This window comes from Thalassophryne amazonica, chromosome 7, assembly GCF_902500255.1.
Source record: "Thalassophryne amazonica chromosome 7, fThaAma1.1, whole genome shotgun sequence".
Classification (NCBI taxonomy): domain Eukaryota; kingdom Metazoa; phylum Chordata; class Actinopteri; order Batrachoidiformes; family Batrachoididae; genus Thalassophryne; species Thalassophryne amazonica.
Window position 1 is genome coordinate 19,715,189 of NC_047109.1, and position 27,072 is coordinate 19,742,260.

General features: G+C 43.2%; 1 protein-coding gene across 2 annotated transcripts in view; it reads left to right on the forward strand.

The window, feature by feature from the left end:
- Window positions 1–3,329: 3,329 nt before the first annotated feature.
- The window catches only part of ppox (protoporphyrinogen oxidase), a 69,305-nt gene continuing 45,562 nt past the window's right edge, over window positions 3,330–27,072 (forward strand). The window contains exons 1-3 of one of the 2 annotated variants that reach the window (XM_034173936.1): window positions 3,330–3,464; window positions 18,603–18,713; window positions 24,500–24,611. In XM_034173936.1, coding sequence (XP_034029827.1) covers window positions 24,528–24,611 — 84 coding nt within the window. In that variant the 5' untranslated portion in view covers window positions 3,330–3,464; window positions 18,603–18,713; window positions 24,500–24,527. The remainder of the gene's footprint in view (window positions 3,465–18,602; window positions 18,714–24,499; window positions 24,612–27,072) is intronic. The other variant, XM_034173935.1, reaches the window with a different exon arrangement.

The following is a 27,072-nucleotide window of genomic DNA, read 5'->3' on the forward strand; positions in this document are numbered from 1 at the left end:
TATTGTCTGAGACCAGCCACTCGGACAGCTGCTGAAACAATCGGTTTGCATAACCAAAGAATTTCTGCACAAACTGTCAGAAACCGTCTCAGGGAAGCTCATCTGCATGCTCGTCGTCCTCATCGGGGCCTCGACCTGACTCCAGTTCGTCATCGTAACCGACTTGAGTGGGCAAATGCTCACATTCGATGGCATTTGGCACGTTGGAGAGGTGTTCTCTTCACGGATGAATCCCGGTTCACACTGTCCAGGGCAGATGGCAGACAGCGTGTGTGGCGTCGTGTGGGTGAGCGGTTTTCTGAGGTCAATGTTGTGGATCGAGTGGCCCATGGTGGCGGTGGGGTTATGGTATGGGCAGGCGTCTGTTATGGACGAAGAACACAGGTGCATTTTATTGATGGCATTTGAATGCACAGAGATACCGTGACGAGATCCTGAGGCCCATTGTTGTGCCATACATCCAAGAACATCACCTCATGTTGCAGCAGGATAATGCACGGCCCCATGTTGCAAGGATCTGTACACAATTCTTGGAAGCTGAAAATGTCCCAGTTCTTGCATGGCCGGCATACTCACCGGACATGTCACCCATTGAGCATGTTTGGGATGCTCTGGACCGGCGTATACGACAGCATGTACCAGTTCCTGCCAATATCCAGCAACTTCGCACAGCCATTGAAGAGGAGTGGACCAACATTCAACAGGCCACAATTGACAACCTGATCAACTCTATGCGAAGGAGATGTGTTGCACTGCATGAGGCAAATGGTGGTCACACTGTTGTGAAAGTGTAGGAACACGGACCCACAACAGGGGGCGTAAAAGAACGGGCAATGGATAAGCCAAACAGTAACAATTTAATTTTGTAAATTGTGCACAACGGAATACAGACAACAACAACAAGTTTGGAACTACAGTCAATTACACGTTGGGTGACGTGTGGGCAGGCTTGAGGATAGGAGACGCCCGTCCAGAACCGAGCCGGATCCCACATGGCCCTCACCGCCAACGGATCTGAAGAACACCGGAGCCGCCAAGTCCTGAGTCCCCAGGTGGTCACCGTCTCCAGCTGTCAGACCTGGCACTGCTGGCAGAGAACAGAAACAGTACAGGTGAGTGTGAGTACGCACACTCAGTAATCCCACAGTCTGTGTTCTTTTGGGAGGGAGCACCTCCACCTCCAGTCACACACTTGTGCAGCTCCTGTCTAACCACTTATCTGGTTGGGGTGTGAAGCGAAGCCGTCGCTGATCACACCAAACGCCAATCCCACAGATAAGGCAACACCACAGGAAAACGGCTGCAAAGAAGTTCAGACTATTAGTCAGCGTTAAATACAGCAGAGAAATTACCTCCAAGGTAGCTGATTTCTCGGCGGGGAGGTGGAGTTGCAGTCCGGCCTTTAAAGGTGGTGGTGATGTGGATGAGTGACAGCTGGTGCTGATGACGAGTGACAGCTGTCACTCCCGGTTGCTATGACGCCCTCTCCTGCTTGAAGCCCGCACTTCAAGCAGGGCGCCATCTGGTGGTGGTGGGCCAGCAGTACCTCCTCTTCAGCGGCCCACACAACACACACCAGATACTGACTGGTATCCCCCCCCCAATAAAAGAAAACTGCACCTTTCAGAGTGGCCTTTTATTGTGGACAGTCTAAAGCACACCTGTGCACTAATCATGGTGTCTAATCAGCATCTAGATATGGCACACCTGTGAGGTGGGATGGATTATCTCAGCAAAGGAGAAGTGCTCACTATCACAGATTTAGACTGGTTTGTGAACAATATTTGAGGGAAATGGTGATATTGTGTATGTGGAAAAAGTTTTAGATCTTTGAGTTCATCTCATACACAATGGGAGCAAAACCAAAAGTGTTGTGTTGCAAATACGAGGTCTGTCAATAAAGTAACGGTCCTTTTTTTTTTTTCAAAAACTATATGGATTTCATTCATATGTTTTTACGTCAGACATGCTTGAAACCTCGTGTGCATGCGTGAGTTTTTCCACGCCTGTCGGTGACGTCATTCGCCTGTGAGCACGCCTTGTGGAAGGAGTGGTCCCGTCCCCTCATTGGATTTTCATTGTCTGGAAATGGCGGAATGAAAAGGACTTTTTTTCCATCAGAATTTTTTCAGAAGCTGTTTGAGACTGGCACCTGGAAACCATTCGAAAATTTATCTGGCTTTCGGTGAAAATTTTACCGGCTTCACAGAGAATAAGGTCTGTTTAAGGACCCCTTTAAGGACGCTCGGCGCGCCGCACTCCGAGCTGCGACGACGCGGCACAAGCCACCGGACCATTTCTAAACGGATGGCTCTGTGGATACGAGACCATCGTGTGCTCTTTCTCTGGTTATCACAAGAGCTGGACATCAGCCATTTTCTGGCAGATTTCACTTTTAACAAGAGATTTCGTCATGGAAAGCCGCGCCGAGACTTCGCGCTTAAAGACCGATTCGCTTTGGAAGCGAGACAACGGAACACCTCCATTTCGGCTTGTCAGAGGACAAGTTTGGACATGTCCAGCTCTCCACAATTTCTCTGATACTTACTGGACTGGGAAGCATTGAAAGCCGAGATAGACGTGCAAAATTCTGTGGGTTTTTAGGGGTTGGGCTCGAAGGGGGTCTCACCCGGGGAGTAATTCATTGTAGAACCGCCACTGCTCTCCGCTTTTCCGCCAATAAATCTGCTTCCATGTAACTAGTTAGACAGAAAATATATTTCACACTTCCAAAAATGCACGTTCTTTTCACTTTTGTGTTGTATTTGGAAACTAAGTAACATGGAATGACAATCATTGTTTTGTGTACATTTTTATAAAAATAATAGTAATAGTAATAATAATAATAATAATTCTGATGATGATGATTAGGATACTGTGAATAAATTAATATATTATATACAGATATAATACATACACAGACAACTAGGAATGGAAGTTAATTTCAACAGGGTCCTCAAATGTTCCACAGTGATTCAAGATGCATATTCATTCATAACGTCAATTAATAAAAATAAAATCATTTTAACAAATAAACACTAAAACAAATACTATCATGTGATGAAACGTCATAAAATAAATATAATAGCAGAAACTTAATTCAGACTAAACAAAAGCAGCCAATTAGTGCCCGTAAATATGAACATATTCTCTTCATTCCCACATATTTGGAGACAACGTGACATAGATTAAGAATCATATTGGTTTGTGTACATTTTTTTGGCGCAAACTGCAGGGGTGCTGAATTCGGCACACCTAAAGTGAGAACGTTATGCTCGATTGATACAGGTGGTGGCAGCATTGCAACAATAAGAATGCTGGCTGCCGTTAAACGCCATAGAAGAGGAAGAAGAAGACGAAGAAGGAGATTACGCTAACAAAATTAGCTTGATTCATTATTGTCTTGTGCACTGTGGTAAAATTAAGAGAAACCGATATATCTGCAACGTCCGGAAAGGCAACCGGTAAGACGCTGAATCTGGAACAAACAACGCAACAAATAGTGCGTTTTCCTGGTATGCTGCTGCAAGTTCTTGCCTTGTGCTCCAGACAGGTATAGCCATAGAGATAAATAAAGACTAGAGCATTGCCAGTCACGGAAGTAGCGAGTCGCGGGTGAGACAAATCATAGACTTTATATACGTAGACGCCTCATGGACTGTCGCTCCCTGTTGGAGCCGATGTTTCAGCGCAGCTGCCATCTTGGATGGGACCCTATTTATTTACACTGCGGAAAATGTATACCCACCTACAATAATCCGTAACTCCCCGAATTTTTACACAATTTTTCCACGGTTTGGTTTTGTGAGAAACAGCAGAGATTCAGTTACGATACAGGATGCTGTCACACATTAAAAATGCGTACAGTAGTGTTCAGAATAATAGTAGTGCTATGTGACTAAAAAGATTAATCCAGGTTTTGAGTATATTTGTTATTGTTACATGGGAAACAAGGTACCAGTAGATTCAGTAGATTCTCACAAATCCAACAAGACCAAGCATTCATGATATGCACACTCTTAAGGCTATGTAATTGGGCTATTAGTAAAAAAAAAAGTAGAAAAGGGGGTGTTCACAATAATAGTAGTGTGGCATACAGTATTTTCATGCTGAAAGACTTTGTCTTATGCTCTTTAACAAATACATATGGCATATAGATAAATGTATAAATTAATTCATTTTATAATTTAGTAAAGAAACAAGTTTAGATTGTTCATTTGAATGAATTTTCTCTCTCACACAAACACAGAGGACATCACTTTAATTTTCTGTGCTTCGCTGACCAGGTTTTATTACGAAGATGAACATTTTTTTTCAAAATAGCGAGTATGGTGGTGTCGAGTATGCTGTGGCTGAAAACGAATGGTGCCCCGACAAGATGAGCTACTTGTCGCTTGTATGTGCAGCTTGTCTTGCTGCTCCAACAAAATAGCTAGAAAGATCTGTGAGGATATATCTTGTTATTGCTTATTTGAATCTTACCCAAGAGTTTGCTTTCTAGGTATTCCTTGCATTTTCTTTCTTCTTTTTTTGTAATTCTTACTTTATATTTCTCTGTATTTTGACAACACTTTTATTGTATGAAAATGTATAGTCCCTTTTTTTTTCATTTCTTTTATTTGAGCAAGTTAAAAACATTTATACATCAGGCACATTCGTCTTTTAGAGTCAAAGGCTCAAAGGGAGTAGGATGAAGTAAGACATATTTTCTACCCCCTTTCACATGTATTGTTTTCGGCTGTGCAGACAAGAATAAATAAAACATTTTGTGATCATACATACCTATATAAACACACACCTATCTATATACATATCAACATATATTTGCATAAATACATACATTACCTCTATACACATATACACAAATACCTTTACATACACCAATACACACACTAGATTCGATATGGCTTGATAATATAACAGTCGTAACCCACATACATGCATCCATGGGCACCCATGTCCATGCATGCATACATGCATGTTTCCCTGTATTCAATATGACTTGATAATATAACAGTTTTAATCCACATACATGCACACATGGGCAACCCGTTCCATGCGTGCATGCACGTTTCTCTGTATTCAATTAGACTTGATAATATAATAATTTTTATCCACATACATGCACCCATGGCAACCCGTGTCCATGCGTGCATGCACGTTTCCCTGTATTCGATATAACTTGATAATATAACAGTTTTTATCCACATACATGCACCCATGGGCAACCTGTGCCCACGTGTGCATACACGTTTCCCATACATTCAATATGACCTGATAATATAACAGTTTAGATCCACAAACATGCACACCCGTGTATATACAGAAGATTACTTTTTCAGTTTCATATTTTTTTAATATTTTAAGTTTTAAATTTCTTTTGAATTTATGTAATTTAGTACATACTTTGATGTCCTCGGTTAGGTTATTCCATAAATCCACCCCATGTCTCGTAAGGCACATTTGTTTCATTGTTGTACGGGCACACTGTTTTCTTAAATTATACGTATTTCCTTCTTAAATTGTAACCTCCCTCTCTGTTTGAACGAAGATTTATGCTCTCCTATTTGTACATATTGTTGCCTGTTGTTTAAATAAGATTGGAGCCAATTTAGTGCAGTACCTTTTCCAATTTACATACTAATATGTTGTGGTTAATAGTATCGAACGCTTTTTTTTTTTTAAGTCAATGAAGATCGCCATTGTATGTTTCTTTTTATCAATGTTATTTGTTATTTCTTCCACTAAATCAATTAAAGCTAAAGTTGTTGATCTATTATTTCTGAAACCATACTGGTTGTCCTTTAATATCTTGAACTTTTCAATGTATTGATCTAACCGTACTGTATATAGTTTTTGTCAGGGTCAAACACCTTTAGACACTTAAACAATGGACACAGTTGCAGCAAATCTTTTTTTTTACACACAGTCTCCACCTTACTCTCTTTCTGACTCTCTTCGACTGTCTTCCTGTGCTCAGCATCATTTTATTCAGTCAGTGTGACATACAAGCAGGGCGTGATCATAGTGACATTGTCAGTCACCTTGAGTAGAAGCAAACATCCTGTGCAGCTGGTGGATAAAGATTCATTACAAGATTTAATACATGTCTTATCTGTGGGTTTGCTGTGATTGCTAGCCTATACTCCCTTCTTTTCCCATCAAACAACACGTCTCCAGGCAGACTGTGAAACTGACTGGTACACATCAATTCCATTGTTTCACTGTCTTCCCACGAAAACATTCCTCGCTTCAAGGCCGCAGTCCCAGCAGAGACGTGCTGTACTACATGGTGCAAAAGATATAAGCATGCATAAGACATGTGATGCAGAACAAACGATAATAAGTGTTGTGATGGTATAAACATAATTTTTCTAACATATCCCTCCTGTTTTTCGTTTGTGAATGCAGAACATCAGATGCTTATCACTTGTTTTCACATTTTCAGTAAGCACATCATAAAAGCATTACACATTCTCATATGCTGCACTGACATTGTCAATTTGTTGCTGCATAGGTTCATAGCTTTCACTCTGTTGTTGCTTTAAGACCTGGTGCTGCAGAAAAGAGCGGGTCATCATGTGGGTGAACATGCTACAAATACATGGAAGCACACAGAGCATTAGAACACAAATCAGAACAAAAACAACGAGAGGGATACAAGTTTTCAAAAGGAGTTGCCACCAAGTTCCAGATGTGAACCAAGACCAGAAGTCCCAGCTCTTTGAGTTCATGGTAGCCTGCACAGCATCTCTGGTGGTAGTCATTTCAGCGATGGCCTTTTGGATGGCCCCGCTGTTGGCAGTGTTGTCCGGAATGAAGGTGCAGCATGCAGTTCCCACTATCACGCACACACCTCCTTGTGGTGCGGTTAGGAGGTCGAGAACCATGCGGTTCTGTAGCACCATCAGTCGTAGAGCGGTGAGTTCCTTCCGAAGTGGCCTTTGCGCAGGTCAAGGATGAATTCATGAACTGTAGGAACTTGTATCTGGTGAATTCCACTTCTCTTCTTACGTCGGAGATCTCACAGTTGGGAAAGAGAGCTATGGCGATGTCTCGTCCTGTGGAGAAGATGTGTTGGTCCTTCGGGATTTCTGCATATCTTCGCTTGTTCCGGCGATGACTCTAACTTGGGTTGACTCAGATAGTTGGGTTGAGTCGGATGGAGATGGTCTGGTAGTTTGAGGAGATGGTCTTTCGGGATGTAAACCAGAGCCTGATGTAAAATCACCAAACTGCAGACTCCGGACCAGTTCGGGAGTAAACTGGCATATATGTTTGTGCCACACTGCCAATTGTAGTCTATCGAGACTCTGGTGCCTTTCGACGACGGAGTGATGGGCGAGCAAAAACATCTATAAGGGCTGTCTTTACACCATGCTCTGTCTGACTCCTGTACCTTGCTGGCCTCGATGAGCAAGGTGAGATTACGCCTAAGGCGTCATGTTCAGCACAGCATAGTTGAGCCATCTCACTGACATATGCACAGAAGGTGTAGGTATGCTTACAGAGTGAGGGTGGTATTTCTCCTACTTTGTTTGTTCCATGTCCTGCCATGCACACGTCATAGATGCCATAATGGGTGACACCCTCCATCACCTGGGGTTCGGTCGCTTGCGGCCAAGCCTGGTACACTGTATGACGTGGATTCGTGCAGTCGTAGAAGTATAGGGGGTCATTTGTCTCGTATGGCTGTGAGTAGTCAACCTGTGCTATTGTCTTTCCCCTGCCGGGGTTTGTTGCCGTTATCAGGCATCCTGGTTCCACAGTCCTGGGATTAGTCGTGTAGACATTGTGGTGGGATGTCGATGTTGGCATGCGAGCACAGACATAACAATTAGTCATGTTGTTGGAGGTGGCGGTGTAGTTGGCAAAGCGCCACCACATGTTGCCTTGGTAATGATGCATCAACGTGCTACTAGGAAGTACTTCAGATCGACTGTGTCTGTCTTGGAGTGTACCTCTTTTCACCCACTTTTGGGTCAGCCACCATGTAAGAAGTCCAATCAGTATCCCCCACACTAAGACCACCACACAACAGCTACCTTTGCAACGCCGGTGACCGCGACATTCCTGCCGCCGTTCTCCAGCCGGAACACACCGCCCCACCAGAGCATCCTCCAGTAGCATCGTTGCTCAGCTTACAGTGTCACCGAAACACCTCACACTAAATGAGTAGGGATCAGGTGGTTACTTCACTGACGTTGAGACGAATCACCTCTAAACGGTGAAACCCCTTTGTAGTCAGACTTCCCCACTACTCGGAGGGTCTGGCACACGCTGTAGCTTACACCAGCTTAGGTGGATCCAACTGGGTCGCTCAGCGATTTTCACAGTGGTGGGTGTCGTCAGCAGCACTTGGTATGGCCCCTCCCAATGTGGACTGGACCAGCTCTTTCTTTTGATGACCTTCACGAACACCCAATCACCGGGCTGAACCAGTGGACTGTCCTGTAGGGGCAAAGAATCAGATGGCAGTAAATTTGCTTTTGACACATCTTTTTCTTGTAACAATCTTCTCATATAGTCTGCTAATGTGATCTCTTCTTCAGCAATTTCTAAGTCTTTTGGGAACACTGGTAACCTATAAGGTTTACCATATAAAACTTCAAATGGTGTGAGGCCTGCTCCTGCTGGTGTGATACGCATATAGAGTTTAACCAGGTCCAAACGTTCTGGCCATGGCCTCCTTGTCTCTTCCATGCATTTTTTAAGTCTGTTCTTAACTGTTCCATTAGTTCTTTCTACCAACCCTGTGTTTTGTGGGTGGTAGGCACAATGGTTTTTCAATACTATTTGTAAATTGTCTGCCATCCGTGATATCACTTTATTCACAAAATGAGGTCCATTATCACTGTAAATGATCTCTGGAATGCCATAATTTGGTACAACAGTTTTACAAATGGCCTTTGCTACAGTTAGTGCATCAGCTTTCTTGGATGGAACAATCTCAACCCATTTGGAAAATGCATCGATGAGGACCAGACAATATTTATATGGTCCACTGGTTGAGTTCAAAACAATCCATGTGAAACGTTTGAAATGGATACTGTGGTTGTGGAAACTGACCTCGTTTTGGTCTCGCATTCCCTTGTGGGTTGTATCTAATGCATGTTGGGCACATCCTACAGTAATTTTTTGAGTAAGCATTAAACCCAAATGTTGCAAAATGTTTACTAATGAGGGTTACCATCCCTCCTGTGGACACATGGCATGGCCCATGCGATAAAATGGCTGCTGTTTTAAATAATCTTCGAGGTAGGACTGGCATATCACGTATACAATAAAGTTGTTTTGTATTAAACGTATCGCCTTTGTCTGTCCAAAGCCTTTTCTCCTCAGTACCTCAGCATCAATCAAGGAATGTGTCAGTTTCAACTGAATAAATGTCAGACATTCCAAATGTGCCTGAGGCAGCGGTTTTAGCAATTTCGTCAGCGAATCTATTACCAGTAGACACCATTTCTGTGCCTTTAGTGTGTGCAGCACATTTGCACAGAGCCAATGAGGTGGGTAAATAAATAGCAGATAAAAGGTCTTTTAGAAGAGCAGCATGTGTGACAGGTTTGCCGGTAGATGTCACCATTCCTCTTCGCTCCCATTGTTTAGCGAAGAAAAAGACTGTTGAGAATGCATATTGGCTGTCTGTATAAACAGTTACTTTATCTTTGGCCAAAATACAAGCTCTAGTCAGAGCAATGAGTTCAGCAGCCTGTGCTGAATATGTGGGTGTTATTTGTTTTGCTTCAGTTACACCATTCTGTGATGTCACTACAGCATATCCTGTCTGCGTCTCTCCCTTAGCATTCTTGGAGCAAGAACTGTCAACAAACCAGACTTCTCCCTCAGACAGGGGAGTATCTGTCAGATCGGCTCTAGGGAGCTGGAGACTTTCAGTAACAACAATACAGCTGTGTGGGTCTCCTTCCTCCTCAGTGGGGAGGAGAGTAGCTGGATTTAGTGTGGTACATCACTTTATGACCACGTGGGGTCGTGACAACGACGTAGCAGTTTAAGACAAATGTCTGGCTGGTGATAAGAAATTCATTTTAGCCTGTAGCAACAACACATCTACAGCATGTGGTACTAACAGTGTAGTTGGATGAAACAATACAACATCAGCTGATGACTCAATGGCCATGGCTGCAGCACAAACAGCTTGAACACAAGGGGGCAGTGCCTGTGCTACTGGATCCAATCTCTGAGTAGAATGCAATCGGTTTCAATTTTCCTCCATGCGGTTGTAGGAGCACAGATTGCATAAAACCAAATCTGCAATCAGCTCTGTTTGTGTGAATGGTTTAGAATAATCAGGAAGTGACAGCACAGTAGAAGACGTTAGTTCTACTTTCAAATCACAAAACTGCTTTTCTGCTTCTTTGGTCCACGTGATTTTATCTGACAGTCTCATGGGGGTGTCATAGATCAAATTCAGCACCAATTGTGTTTTAGCAGCGTAGGATGGGATCCATGCTCTGCAATAATTACAGAGACCTAAAAAAGCCATCATCTGTTTCTTAGTCAGAGGTTTGGGAGTGTTTAAAATAGCCAACTTTCTCTGCTGCTGAATTTGCCTCCTGTCAGCAGTAAGTGTGTGACCCAAATAATCAACACTCGGTTGCACCCATTGCAACTTCTCCTTTTTCACTTTATTTCCTGTCTTTGCCAAATGAGCTAAAAGGGCTAGCGAGTCAACTTTACAGCTCTCAGCGGTGTCGGATGCAATCAAAATGTCATCAACATACACAAGAACTTGACTTCCTCGTGGGGGTGTAAATGTGGACAAACTAGTAATGGCCTGTGTGAAGATGGTTGGGCTGTCCGTGAAACCCTGGGGCAATCTGGTGTATGTATATTGTTTGGCAGCATGTGTGAATGCAAACCAGAACTGAGAATCTGGGTGAATCGGAACTGAGAAGAAAGCATTGCTCAGATCAATCACTGTAAAAATGTACCGTCTGGTCTCAGAGTTCAAAAGCGTGTGTGGATCTGGCACTAATGAAGCTGTTTCTACAGCTGCGTTAACGAGCCTGAGATCTTGTATCAGACGCCAGTCGACACCATTTGCCTTTTTTAGGCAGGAAATATAGGAGTGTTACATGGCGAATCAGGACATTCTCTAAGAATTCTTGCTTTTAACAACCCATCAATCACAGGTTTAATATCTTCTTGTGCATCTGCTTTGAGTGGATATTGGCGCGCTCTGGGTCTCCAGTCGGATTTAGGTTTCAACTGCACTGGAGCAATGGACTTGATAAGTCCCACATCAGTGGGAATTTTAACCCAAAGTGTTTCAGGGAGGTCTACAAGATCAGCCTCCTCCTCTGCTGTTAGCAGAGGACCAGCCGTTTATGGTCAGAAGAGGTCATGAACAGCAGGGTGTGCACTGGTGAGCAGCCCTAAAGATTTGCAGTAGATTTGTGTTGAAGGGCGAAACTCCCAGCCTTCCTCATCTTGGGCCTGATAATCAGAAGCACACACAGCTCGGGTCACAACCTGACCTAAATCTTTCCACTGCAGAGTCTGAGGCTTGCACAAAGACACGTGAGGGCTCCCCGACATGACAAACAACGGGTTAACTTCAGGAGATAACACAGCATCAGTGCCTGCAGTGGACTTCCTATCTGTGTACAGATATGGAATGTGGAGGGCAGCTGGGTCATGTGACATCAGTTTTTCTTGGTAAACACAATCAGGCTGCTGTGTGATGCACATGCTAACATGTAACTTTTCAGCCACCATAACGTCTTCTGGTTGTTGCAGTGTGGCTTGAGCCATTGTCAGCAATTTATTAGTGACCTCAGAAAACGGGTTTTGTGTCAAATCAAGCGAGTAATAAACTCTTTGATTATCAGTTTCTACATGAGCGTGAAGAACGTCATCTGGGTTAATCCTGACTGCCTTCATGCCCTTTGAAGTGGGAACAACAGCAATATGGAGGAGCTTCATCAAATCTCTCCCTAGCAAATTAATAGGACAGTCTGGTGAGAGAACCACTGAAGCTCGAACATTCTCACCACTCTCAGGATCAGCGACACAAATCGGTTTGGATATTCGTCGTTGTTCAGTTGCACCATTAGCTGAATTAACCCAAATTGTTCCATTTGACGCTTGGACATGAGGCACGGTTATTCCATAGTTGGAAAACATACATGATGGTTTCACGGTCCTCCCCTGGATCAGGATTAGGGACCTGTATTAGGGGGAATGATCCACTTCGATAACGCTGTGGTTTTGTAATCTGCTGTCTGTCTCGCAGCTCCATGTGAGTACCGGCAGTCTCACTTGGCTCAGGAGACGGTTTTGTTATTGTCGGCCTGTCATCTGTCTCTGCTTCTGAGTCATGTGAAGCAGCAGATGGTTCGATCTGTGGTTCCTCTATCTTTACTTTTTTCTTTCTTCTAACCACAACCACACCTTTTTAATGGGGTGTAATTGTTCCTAAGGCTGCTTTGCAGTGAAACGTTTTTTTAATGTGCATTGTGTGTATGTATATATACATACATATACATACATACATACACTGCACATTTTAAAAACTTTTTTTTTTTAAGTTTATCATCCTTGACATTGATGAGGGATTTTACTGCCATAATTTTGGTTTATGTATTTTATTTTTCATTATGCATATTTTACATGGCATTTGGGAGGTATTTTTTTCGCCTCCTAGCACTTGGTAAACTTTGGTCGTCTTCGGCCACAGCATGCTCGCCACCTGGTGCTGACACCCCCTTCCTCCGAATGGTTTGTGCCAACACTGCACACTCAACCCGTGCGGTGGTCTCACCGGCGAGTCGCTCTGGCTGCCATCTTGGGAGAGACATAAACACTTCACCCCTCAATACGAACTGTGAAGAAATCATACATTTGGGAACACAATTCAGGGTTCTTTCCAGCGTAGTTGAGCATAAGGGACCCCTCGGCTATGATGTGAGCCCCTACGCTGTCCCCCCCCCCCCCCCCCCCCTTTTTTTTAAGGACATGTTGCATGTTATTTAATGTCCCAGTTAGCAACACAAAGTATTCATGATAGTAAGTCTAACTACATTCGGTAATAATTAGTGGTTGTTGATGTATTTTATTAGTAATTATTTCTCTTGCTCAGCGATTCACCAGGTGCATTTCCGCCAGAGGTTAAACAAGTCTCACAGTCGCCGTGTTTGTGAAGAGTTGTGTGTTCCTGAAAAAAACGAAAATTAAAAAGCAAAACACTCAGTCTGCATTTGTAACCACAAGATTAATGAGAAAAAAAGCAGAAGGAGAAGGAGTGACAGCATCACCCTGCTGAGAGGACGGGCCGGACAGAGCTGAAGGGGCTCGCAAAAGACACTTGCACAGGTAGAAGAAGCCCCACCCCTATTGTGCACAATTTCAAAGCATTCACTGTCCCTAGCATAGTCAAATTCATATTTTACTAATTACTCTGTCCTGATTACAACATTAAAAGCAATCACATAGTCAATGAGGACATAATTAAATGCTGAAATGACTAAATTAAGAAATGATTTCATAATGAGCTTTGTCACATTGAGAAATCCTAATTAACAGACAAACTGTACACTGTTACATCAGCTCCTGTTGTGTTTATAGTAAATATCTATATTTATTTAAGCCCCCGTCACACATAGCAAGAATGTGGAGGAACCGTTCTGATACAGTAAATATTGCCACACACTGACGCAGTCGGGAGGAAAAGAGGCGTAGCCAGCTGTGGTCTGAACACATCCGAACTGCCCCGTGCACACCTGGAGATTGCAGTCCCAACATATTTCAGACAGTCAGATAACACAGACTGCTCCGCTTGTCCTCACACTCCCAGAGCTAAACTGTGTCTCACATGACCGAGTGCGCGTGTGTAGAACAGGTGATCAAAGCAGTGTGTGAGTGTGTGGCCGAAATGTTCGCTCAGCTGCGCGTATGTGTGTTCATAAACACGTATGCACGTGGAGTGGCACAAAAAGGCTGACAGCTGTCAGTGATCGTCCTCTGTTAGTCCAGTGAAAAATTTGTTTGATCAGTATATACTTGCATTGCTAGATTTTATTCATGCGGCTGGACTCCTAATGGCTGATGAATTGTGCTGGCAGTGCGCCAACTTCTCACGTGTACAACTTTCAGATGCAGCCAGTGGACTTTCTTTTTTCTCTTTTTTTTTTTAAAACGGGAGCAGCCGAATGGACAACCAACTCTTTTTTGTTGTCATTTTATTTGAACGCATCTTAACACAACTGCAGTTGGATTATCACTGTGGGAAGGTGCTTCACATGCGATTTATTTATACCAGTGGTGGATTATGCTTTTGTCAGGTGATCGACGTCACTAGCACACAGCGCAGCCGGGTGAAAGGGACTTGACCAGCTGTTTGCGCTGCGCTGTGGAACGCGAGGTACCGGAGGTGAGTTACATGTTTGTTTATGTCAGACATTTCCACATCATATCTGCTATAGACTTAGGAGGTGTGCGTGTAATAATACGTGCGTTACAGCAGTGACATCCCGTTCAGCTGCACTGCACTGAGCCTCTGACGCGCACGCAGTGCCACATACATGTTATTACATAACATTTCCTTCGCCCTCCCTGGTCGGGGCCCAGTGGAGGTGGACAAACGTGGTACATGTCGGCAGGCTTTGCTTTGACTGATCGATCTCAGCGCTCAATCAACCGCGATCACATCGTTTCAAATGCCGTTTTGGTTCCGTCAGAATATGCAAATTGCGATCAGATGGTGGTCAGATTACACATGGATCACCATTGGATAGGTGTCCCATCTCGATGGCGCCCGGAGAGTTTTGAACATGTGCGTCACACTGATTTTGACCAACTGTGTCGACTTCTGCAGATGGCTGTCAGAACATTTTGGAACTGAAATCTGACACTTTTCGGATGTGTGCCAATTCCTAAGCCACTGCGCGTGATTCCAGCTATGTGTGACGGGGCTATTACGGTGTCTTTTTTTCCTAGATGAAATGCAGATATGAATGAGTCTACCAGACTTAAAAATATACACAGTTTTCATGTTATCTTATTTGTCTAAAAATAAATGTCCAGAGTTCATTATCACAATCAAGAAATTATATCCTCTGACACAACAACAACAGATAACCCCAGTTGCAAGCCTAACAAGGTAGCTTAAGACCCTGAATTGACCAGAGGTGTCAAGTAACGAAGTACAAATACTTCGTTACTGTACTTAAGTACACTTTTTAGGTATCTATACTTTACTCCATTACTTATTTTTCTGCCTACTTCTGACTTCTACTTATTACATTTTCACACAAGTATCTGTACTTTCTATTCCTTACATTTTTAAAACAAACAGCCTTGTTACTCTTGGCTTCAGTTTAATGTTATATATATATATATATATATATATATATCACGTCATGTGCGCCTGTAATCAACTTTTCTGCAGCACGGCTTTGCTTTGAACTGTGAATCAATCGAAGCAGTGGTTCACAGATTAAAGCAATGCTTCGACCTATTGCTTCGTTTATTCTTTCTTTCTTTTGCTTAATTTCCCCCCCCCTAAATCCCTAAAGAGCATACTTCTGTGAGTATTATTACCTTTTCTATGTTAAACCGACCTGTTATGGCCTGAAACAGTTGATGTATTTTATAACTTAAAAACGTGAGCGACGCTAACGCGTTAGCATGTCTATGGCATTTTCAATGTTAAAACTTAGCATTAAGCAGTTGCAGCTCTCATCACGTTCGGGTGCATTTGTTTTCAAATTGTAATATTTCTTAAATTTATTTTTGTTTATATATTAATAATCTAATGATTATTATATACAATTTTAGAGAAAGAGGCAAAAAGAACCTGAATAGAAACACAACCGAAAATATAAAAGCAACTAACAATGAACATACATAAATAAATACATACAGCTGACTGTGAACAACCAACATCTTTTGCAACATTGCGTGATGATTTACCCTCTTTTAAGAGTTTGATAATCCTCTCCTTTGTTTCAATTGACATCTCTCGTGTTGGAGCCATGATTCATGTCAGTCCACTTGGTGCAACAGCTCTCCAAGGTGTGATCACTCCTTTTTAGATGCAGACTAATGAGCAGATCTGATTTGATGCAGGTGTTAGTTTTGGGGATGAAAATTTACAGGGTGATTCCATAATTTATTCCTCAGAATTGAGTGCGTCCATATTTTTTTTCCCTCTGCTTGGTCTAAAAAAGTAACCCTTACTGACTGCCACAATTTTTTTTCCTGATTTCTTATAGTGTTTCTTAAAGCCAGAAAGTTGCCATTTGAAATGACTTTAGTTTTGTGTCATGTCTGTGATCTGCTTTTTTTCTACAAAATTAAACAACTGAATGAACATCCTCCGAGGCCAGTGATTCCATAATTTTTGCCAGGGGTTGTAGTAAGAGCAGAATACTACTGGAATGAATTTGAATAAGGAAAGTTGTGTTGTTTTTTGTTTTTTTTTTTTCTCACTAAATGGATGCTGCACTCACTGCAGTTTATTGTCTGGAATAGTCCCAGATTGCATTTCAGAGCTTCTAGAATTGAAACATTTTCATGCAGGTGGTGTTGGGAGGTAGTTTTGGGTCTTGGGCCACATGTAGAACGAATCAGTTTTTAAATTAAGCTTTCAATTCATATAGTGACATCTACCTTTTTTTTTTAATAAAGATTACTTTATACTTTTATACTTTAAGTAGGTTTTGGAGCACATACTTTTTCACTTTTACTTGAGTAAAGAGGTCAAGTTGATACTTCAACTTTTACCAGAGTGTTTTTAAACTGCAGTATCTATACTTCTACTTAAGTAACAAATGTGTGTTCTTTTGACACCACTGGAAATTACCTGGAACTTTCTTTTCCTGGCCTTGAAAAAAATGTTCATCTTTTTAACAAAACCTGGTGAGTGAAGCAGAGGAAATTAAACTGATGTCCCCTGTGTGCGTGTGTGTGAGAAAAAGAGAGAGAGAAATAAATACAAACGAACAATCCAAACTTGCTTCTTTACTAAATAAAAAAAATAATTTATACATTTATCTATATGCCATAGCATATGTCTTTGTTAAAGAGCATAAGACAAAGTCTCAGCATGAAAGTACATATTTTTTATTAAAAAAAAGTACTGTCACATATTTTTAATATGTGACAGGACATTAAAAATATGGCAGCACATTATAAATGTGTGACAGCATACTGTATCGTAACTGAATCTCTGCTATTTCTAACAAACTAAACCGTGGGAAAATTGGGTAAAAATTCCGGGAGTTATGGATTATTGTAGTTGGGGATACACCTTCCGCAGTACCAATAAATGCACTGGGGGCGCAATAAGGACTCATCCAAGATGGCGGTGCTGATACGTCAGCTCCAATAGGCAGCAGGAGGCATCTACGTATAGAATGTCTATGATTGTACATGCATACAACAAAATTTGTCCTCAGCATTTAACCCATCCTATTACTGAATTGAGTTGTGGTGTCATGTACTGAGATTACCCCGATGTTTCTCTATGGCTGTAGCCTGAATATGAACCTCTTTATATTTGTGTGTGTAAAATGCTCTTCCTGTTTCCCACAGTGCTGTCACCTTTTTCACAGTGTCCATCAATGTTGCACAGAGGCAGTTTTTTGTTTTTTTTAGAATGTAACAAATCCTTGTAAATGCCACATTTGCTTGTTGTTCATTTACTTATCCTAAAATATCAGTGCACATGGATTTCTTTGTTATTTCTTGGAAATTGGGATGCATTTCATTGTGTACGGACACTGCATATGTTCAGTGGTGGTAAATATCAAAATTAATTTCAGTAATATAATCACACAAACCTGTTCCAGACCTCCATGTTTTTATATCAGTATTAAAACCGCTAATAATTATTTTGTTTCTGTAAAATATTTTGAGCTTGAGGTAGTTATTGCAGCTAATGTAAGTTATCCATCAATTTTAACACTCACATGCTCATCATTTCATTAACTCCTGTTTCATATCCCCCCAAATTTATTCTCAGAAATAACTGAACAAAGTAATTAACAGTCGCATGCATTGTGTTCAGTAAAATAACATCAATTCAAGTCTAGTTCCTATGAAATATGTGGTTCCACAAGGCTCCATTTTAGACCCCTACTTTTTGTCCCTCTATATAGCACCTCTTGGGCAAACAGAAAATGCACCATTGTTAAAACACTAATATACATAAATATTGTAATTGTTCATTATTTATATCAGGCGTGGAGATTGACCATGCATGAATTGTTGCCCCAGACATTGCTGTTTTGATGCAGAGTGTGGCTTTGGCCCATTGTTTTTTTTTTTGTTGTTGTTGTTTTTTTTACCAAGGAACATCTCTGTAATGGCTAATGTGCAGAATGGCTAACTAAAGTGGTGAACCTGTCATTGAGTAGAATCCAGTTTTAAAGCCTCGGGGTGGATGCTTCAGTCCCTGTCATGTGGGGAAGCTGCACATGCTTCTTGAAGTGGTTTGACTATGCTGTGATGTCTTCTGGGAGGTCCTGGTGTGAGTGGGTTGAATGGTGACATGGAGCTGTGCTGAGAATGTGACTGAATGCGTGCTGGGTTTCTGATAAGAGCAGTGGTCTCACAATGATTGCACCATGTTGCAGGTTTTCACTTGTACCATACACGTGGCCCCGTCTGCCTGAAGCCTTGTTTAAATGCTGCATCTTCTGGACTGTTTTGAATCCAGTTCCTGAAGTGGACTGAAGCTTATTGAGGTGAGCAATCGCAGATGATGGGATGCTATGTTTTATGACTCATTGATGAACTGTCTGTTTAAAGGTTTATACACTGTGTGCTGCAGGTGTGTTTCCCTCACCAGGATTAAAATGACACGGCTTGACAAACCTAGGCAGCAGCCACTGTTTAAATGAGCATTAAACATGACTGTGAACAAAAATACAAAATGAAAAACAAATTTCACTTGTATAAACTCAACACATGGTAGCGCCACAACTACAAGTCTGACTTTAAAGCTGGTGCACAGAGTTTGGAGTACACTACTGTGGTAAGTAAGGCAGTGTTTTCTCCAGAAATTCCAATCAATATAAAACAGTGACACTGACAACATTTATTCTCCAAACGCTGTGAGATGCCGACAAGGGTTTATCATCTGCAAACAGTCTGAGATGCTGAGCAGGGTTTATCATCTGCAAACAATATTTTTGATATATGTCTCATACAAGTGAGGCAAATAAGTATTTGATCCACTGTTGATTTTGGAAGTTGTTGGCCAAAATCTTGTGATATATGACCCAATCCATCTTCCTTTCAATACGGTGCAGTCATCCTGTTGGCGTAATTATTAGAAAATGGAAGAAACACAAGATGACTGTCAGTCTTCTTCCCAGGCTCCCCCAGACCGAAGAAGATTGACAGTGCCATGCGTGATGCGTGCCATGCAAGATGTAGGGCACGCAAGGTCCCCCTGCACATGTCCAGGCCTGTTTGAAGTTTGATTTATAATTTTTGAAGTAAAAATGTGATTTTTTTTTTTTTAGATTATATCTCTCATTGTTAAAGTGTGCCTATGATAAAAATTACAGACCTCTCCATTCTTTGTAGGTGGCAAAACTTGCAAGATCGACAGTGGATCAAATACTTATTTGACTCACTGTAAGTGAGGAGTAGAAGAAGAAGAGAAGAAGAGAGCTCTGTTATGTTCTGGAAAATAAAAGTTTGCGTTTAACAACTTAATACGCCTGTTTAACTCCTCTACCACGGTTAATAGATCACTGAGTAGAAGAAGAAACTAACACTGAGCTCTGAGGCACTATGCCGTCATGGTTTAAAAATGATTCTGAGAAAGCCCAGAACTACATGGGAGGACCTGGTCAATGACCTGAGGAGAGCTGGGACCATAGCCGCAAAGATTACCATTAGTAACACACAATGCCATCATGGTGTAAAATCCTGCAGGGCAGTAAGGTCCCCCTGCTCAATCCAGGACATGTCCAGGCCTGTTTGAAGTTCACCAGTGGCCATTTGGATGATCCAGAGGAGGCATGGGAGAAGGTCATGTGGTCAGACGAGACCAAAATAGAGCTTTTTAGTATCAACTCCACTCGCCGTGTTTGGAGGATGAGATGGTGGCGGAAACATAATTTTTGAGGGTGTTTTTCTGCAAAGGGGACAGGATGACTGCACCGTATTGAAGGGAGGATGGATGGGGTCATGTATCATGAGATTTTGGCAAACAACCTCCTTCCCAACAGCCAGGGCAACTAAGGGGTGGCTCCATAAGAAGCATTTCAAGGTTCTGGAGTGGCCGAGCCAGTCTCCAGGACCTGAACTCCCTCCAAAACCTTGGAGGGAGCTGAAATTCCATACCTGAAAGATCTGGAGAAGATCTGTGTGGAGGAGGAGTGGACCAAAATCCCTGCTGCAGTGTGAAAACTTGGTCAAGAACTACAGGAAACATCTGACCTCTGTAAATGCAGAGGTTTCTGCATTTTCTTTTCATTTTGTTTCTGAGGAAGCTTCTGTGATTTGAAGCGAAACGTCCTCACGTCAAGCAACCCAGTCCAGTCGAAGATTCAAGCTTCTCTAGTCTTGCACAACATTCCAACCCATTATAGAAACTTTGATTAATTTATTTTCACCCTTGATAAATGTTGGCTACCTATTTTATAAACACTACCCAATCTAGAGTCTGTGGATCCCCATGGGGAGCATGCTATTTCATTTTTTAGTAACTTTACATGGAAATCGACATTCTAACTGTGTTGTTTGGTGACATAAACGGCTTGGAGAAAGTACAGTTTGGATCCTGTCTTGATGATCCGTGTCGCACATGTGCCAGCTCCACGGTGCAAAATCTGTGTGTGAAGTTGGATCTTGTTTCCTTTCAGTCACCATACAGGTGAAGTTGTTGTTGTTGTCTGTAATAAGTTTTAGTTTCTGTCGTGTGCTGATGGAAACATGATTGTGCTGCATGTGTGTACATGTTGGAATGATGCGGTACTGAGAGAGAGTCACATGTTTGAGGTTGCTGTCAGTTCCTTTCTGCAGGTGTTAGAGACAATGCTGCTGCTGCTAGTGAGAGAGTGATGAGATAAACAGTCCGTTATCATGACACCACAGTCCTGTCAGCCACACCCACAGACAGCCATGCGTTCTCCACCCCAACGCCACTGCACAAGACGTGTGGCTTTAAAAAGAAATTCTTTTGGTTTTTATTCTTGCTCTCCAGTAATTTATGAGAATCCGTCTCTTTTGTTCTGACTGAGTCACGGGTTTCTTTGAAGTTGGAATCAGACTTCCGGGCCTTTTCCATTGAGCAGGATAAACACTGCCTGCCGCTCTGATAACCGTGCGAAACCCAGCGCTGAAAGTAGAAGGTGTTGTGCTCCTTGCACAGCCAATAAAAATGAGATGTCCAGTCCAACATGGAAGACCCCATCATTTGCTACTTCAGCTCAATTTTCAGTTTAATCAGCTTATAATCAACTTATAAAAGTGCAAAATCGCAACAAAAATCGCCTGAAGGCGCTGCACATAGAATAATTCAAAATCAAATTTAAAATAAGTGAGTAAAAACAGCAATAAAAATCAAATACATAATTAAAAAAAAACACAAGTAAGAGAATAAAACAGATAAGAAAAATAAAAAAATATTCATAAGAGAGAGAATAAAAGTACGTTTTAAGTCTTGATTTAAAAATGTCCATGGATTCAGGCCTCACGATCGCAGGAAGACTGTTCCACAGGGCAGGTGCACGATGAGAAAAAGCTCTTTAAACTGCCGACTTCTTCTTCACCCTGGGAACACACAATAGTCCTGCATTTTGTGACCGCAAAACCCGGGCCGGCACGTAGAGTTTCACCAGGTCGGCCAGATAAACAGGCGCCAGTCTATGGACAACTTTATAGGTTAATAACAAGACCTTAAAATGTGCTCTCACTGAGACAGGAAGCCAGTGCAAAGATGCCAGAATGGGTGTAATATGTTCAAACCTCCTGCTTCATGTCAAAAGTCTAGCAGCAGAGTTCTGAACCAGCTGAAGACCCCTAATGCTGGATGGTGGAAACCCTGAAAATAGGGCATTACAATAATTCAGTCATAGACAAGATGGGGCAGATCCTTGCTATATTTCACAGATGGAAATAAAAAGCAGTCCTGGTAATGTCCCTAATATGGAGGTCAAAGGACAACATAGGATCAAAAATTACCCCAAGGTTCCTCACTTTGTCTGTATGATTATGATTAGTGGTTAGCACTGATGCCTCACAGCAGTAAAGTCTGAGTGAGTTTGTCGGTCTGTATGGGCTGTATGGGCAGTCACATGTATGTGTCATTGGCACCAAAAAATCAAAGCGGTTACTTTGGTCAAGTTATTCATCCATATGTAATTGCTGACTGGGGTACTTAAATGCCCAAAGTTTCAGACTTGTCAGATGTTTGCATATATGAGCTCAGAGATATGATCTGCTATATTTCTGGAGAGGACTTTATTTGACTAAGATAATTGTTGTGTAAATTATACAGCCTAAGATTAGTGCAGTCTACCTTTACATACTATCTACTAAAAACAGTTGATGGTAAGTATGTACTCAGAGTATACAACTGCTATTTTGTATCCATCCATTTTCTTCCGCTTCATCCGGAGTCGGGTCACAGGGGCAGCAGCTCATGCAAAGCCACCCAGACCTCCCGATCCACACACACCTCCCCCAGCTCCTCTGGGGGAACCCCAAGGCATTCCCAAGCCAGCTGAGAGACAAGGTCCCTCCAGCGTGTCCTGGGTCTTCCCCGGGGCCTCCTCCCGATGGGACGTGCCCGGAAAACCTCTCCAGCGAGGCGTCCATGGGGCATCCGGAAAAGATGCCCGAGCCACCTCACCTGGCTCCTTTCGACGTGGAGGAGCAGCGGCTTGACTCTGAGCCCCTTCCGAGTGTCCGAGGTCCTCACCCTATCTCTAAGGGAGCGCCCAGCCACCCTGCGGAGGAAACTCATCTCGGCTGCTTGTATTTGCGATCTTGTTCTTTCGGTCATGAGCCAAATCTTATGACCATAGTTGAGGGTCGGAACGTAGATCGATTGGTAAATCGAGAGATTTGCCCCCCTGCTCAGCTCTCTCTTCACCACGACGGTCCGATACAGCGACTGCATTACTGCAGATGCTGCACCGATCCATCTGTCAATCTCACGCTCCATCCGTCCCTCGCTCGTGAACAAGACCCCAAGATACTTAAACTCCTCCACTTGAGGCAAGGACACTCCACCAACCTGAAGAGGGCAAGGCACCATTTTCCAGTTGAGAACCATGGCCTCAGATTTGGAGGTGCTGATTTTCATCCCGGACGCTTCACACTTGGTTGCAAACTGCTCCAGTGCACGCTGAAGGTCCTGAATTGACAAAGCCAACAGAACCACATCGCCCACAAACAGCAGAGATGAGATTCTGTGGTTCCCAAACAGGACCCCCTCTACACCCTCGCTGCGCCTAGAAATTCTATCCATAAAGGTAATGAACAGAACCGGTGACAAAGGGCAGCCCTGGTGGAGGCCAATGTGCACTGGAAACAGGTTTGACTTTGTATCTGCAATGTGAACCAAGCTCCTGCTGCGGTCGTACAGGGACTGGATAGCCCTTAGCAAAGGACCCCGGACCACGTACTCCCGGAGCACCCCCCACAGGGCACCCCGAGGGACATGGTCGAACGCCTTCTCCAGATCCACAAAGCACATGTGGACTGGTTGGGCGAACTCCCATGAACCCTCGAGCACCCTCCATCGGGTGCTCGAGACCACTTTGCTGCTATTTTGTTTTCTGCATTCTCAAATAGTGATGGACTATAAGCGTTTTTGGAGAGGACGGTTTTTGACAGACGTAGAGTTACACTCCAATATTAAAGACATTTGAGCAAATTAGGTACACATCCTTTTGTGGCATCACAGATAGTAATTTATACAGTAGGCCTTGGTAGGGACATTAGTCCATTTAGTGGTTACCTACTAAATAAATAATAGTTCTAGCAGCCCATCACAATTAAACATCATGGAAATGATGTTTAATTGGCAAGCTACACTTTGTTGGTGATTTCCACCTTGTCATTAAACCATACTTTATCTTTAAAATCCACTTATGTACCCTAATTGTAAAACAGCCCATATGTGGTAGACTGGTGTCCTGTCCAGGGTGTATTCCGCCTCTCGCTTAATGACACCTGGGGTAGGCTCCAGCCCAACCATGACCCTTGATTGGTGTAAGTGGGTATAGAAAATGAATTAAGTGGGGCTAGACAAGTTGTCTCCCTGAATGGTTGCCATCCAGAACCCAGTGCAGTTCCTCTCTGTGGTGCATGCTTCCTGAGGTGACATTGATGATTGATTGGACCAGTTGTCTGCCTGAGTGGTTGTTCTTGAGGAACAAACATGACGCATAATAATGCTTATCGAAATTTTGGGATGCTTAAACCTTCTATTGACTGTTTTCTTTCTTTTTTCTTCCTTTAAAAAAAATCAGTAAGTCATTTCACTGACCCATTTCAACAGAAGCAGTTGGTTGTGATTTCTGTCTTCACAGTAAATGAGAACAGTTGCGGTTATTGGAGGGGGGATCGGGGGACTGGCAGCATCTTACTACCTCTCCAAGGTCCCCCAAATTACCAAGGTAACACACACACATCTGATGCCACTGGCGCACTACAACAAGTGGTTACAATGAATCAATATTCGCATTTGACAAACTCAGATGTGAAATGCATATGAAGTACAGAAATGGCTCTATTCCAGTCATTATCATTCAGGATAATGTATTTTAACATTGTAATATGGCTTTTAAGATTGTGACACCTGGGAAGATCTTATCAGGTCATGAGTTCAGTTGGTAGAGGTGTGTTGTGATCCACATAGCTTTGCAGGAGGTGGAAGGTCCGAGTCTTCTTCCTGTATGGGTCTGAGATGTGTATGCTAACCAGGGACCTAAGGCTATAACTGGATATTTTGGTACCTGGTCTCTGGAGGGCCTCTCCAGGAACCAACACCTTATTATGGTGGAGAGGTTTGTTTGCCCTATGAACCTGAGAGCTTTGTTGTCTGGACCCTTCGTGCTCTTGGTAGGGTCTCCCATGGCAAAGTGGTCTCAAGCAAGGGACCAGAGTAAGACTGGTTCACAATGACCTCATGAAAAAATGAGGCAGAGGAAACATGACTGGGCTTATAGGAAGCCACCATATAGAGCCAGGCCTGGTGAGCACCTGGTGGTTGGGCTTGCCACGGAGCCTGGTCAGGCACAGCCAAAAAAAGAAACATGGACTTTCTATTTCCACCCCGTGGGCTCACCACCCACAGGTGGAACCGCTGGGGTCGGGTGCGCTGACCTATGGGTGGCAGTGAAAGTCGAGGGCCTCGACAGACCAGACGTGGGTGGCAGAGCCTAGCTCTGGGTGCATGGAAAGTCACATCGCTGTGGGGAAAGGAGCAGAGCTTCTGCAGGTGGTGAAGCCCTAGCACTCTACTTGATAGGAATCTCTTCCATACAGGAAGAAGACTTGGACCTTCCACCTCCTGCAGAGCTATGTGGATCACAACACACCTCTACCAACTGAACTCATGACCTGATAACATCTTCCCAGGTGTCACAATCTTAAAATCTTGTTCTTCTCTGGAGTTGCCCAGTGTGTAAGGCGCCTGTGGGGATACTCACTGGTCCCCGGCTGAACACCACTATGTTGGAATTTACCCCGTTGAGCCAAAAGGCAAAGCCCTCAATGTCTCAGTCAATCTTCGTTCCTATTCTCATCTATGGTCATGAGGGTTGGGTCATGACCGAAAGAACTAGATAGTGGGTACAAGCGGACGAAATGGGCTTCCTCGGGAAGGTGGTTGGTGTCTCCCTTAGAGATAAGATGTGAAGCTCTGTCCTCCATGAAGAGCTCGGAGTAGAGCCACTGCTCCTTCATGTTGAGAGGAGCCAGCTAAGATGGTTCAGGCATCTATTAAGGATGCTCCCTGGGTGCCTCCCTAGGGAGGTTTTCCAGGCACATCCAGCTGGGAGGAGACCCCGGGGAAGACCTAGGACTAGGTGGAGAGATTATATCTCCACACTGGCCTGGGAATGCCTCAGTATCCCCCAGTCAGACGTGGTTAATGTGGCCCAGCAAAGGGAAGTTTGGGGTCCCCTGCTGGAGCTGTTGTCCCTGTGACCCGGTTTCAGATAAGTGGTTGAAGATGATATGATATGATGGTCTCCAGAGGATCATTGAGTTCTGCTGAAATGACGTTGTGTCAAATGAGTGATTATGGGGGACAGATGAGGAGGATCACTTGTGAGGGATCATTAGCTATAACATTTTAGCCATGTAGCATGATGTGTTTGTCTGCATATGATCCAGCACACAGGTGCCTCACTGTTGAGGGCCCGAGTATGGATCATGGATCCATGGATGGATGGATGGATGGATCCATGGATCACCAGGCTACATGGTTACTTTTGTGAGGTGGGGTGGACCAGCAGGCTGCCTCGGATGGTTCTGGAGCAGCACATTCTTCTTGACCTGAATATTCCTGTTTTTGAACATACTTATCTAATCATGGTCTTTACATCACCTGTACTTTGTTCTCTGTGTTTTACTTGAACAGAGAACCCAGATCAGATTTGTGTGTTTGCTCCTTCGACTTCATAAACAGCAGCTATATCCAGACCACACTAAATTAGAGCCAAACTAAAAAAAAAAAAGACACACAAATGCTGTGTGAGAAAAGGGTAAATGTAATCTGCCTATCATGACCACTGTAGACCACTGGGCTTTAAGGGGCCATTATAATGGCACAAAATAACAAATTAACACAACATTTGTAAGCCGTCTATTGTGGTTGCTGTAGACCACGGTCCTTTAAAGTGCTGTTATGATGATACAGGATAACAGGGTTCTCACCAGGATTTTTTTAGCAGAGTAATGGGATGGAAAAATCACCTCAAAAAGTCAGGAGTTCGGGGGATGCTTCGGCAGTGCCCTGGTGGGGGATCCAGGGTGGGTTTAAAATCCTGCAGGGCACACAAGGTCCCCCTGCTCACACCAGCACATGTCTAGGCCTGTTTGAAGTTCACCAGTGATGATCTGGATGATCCA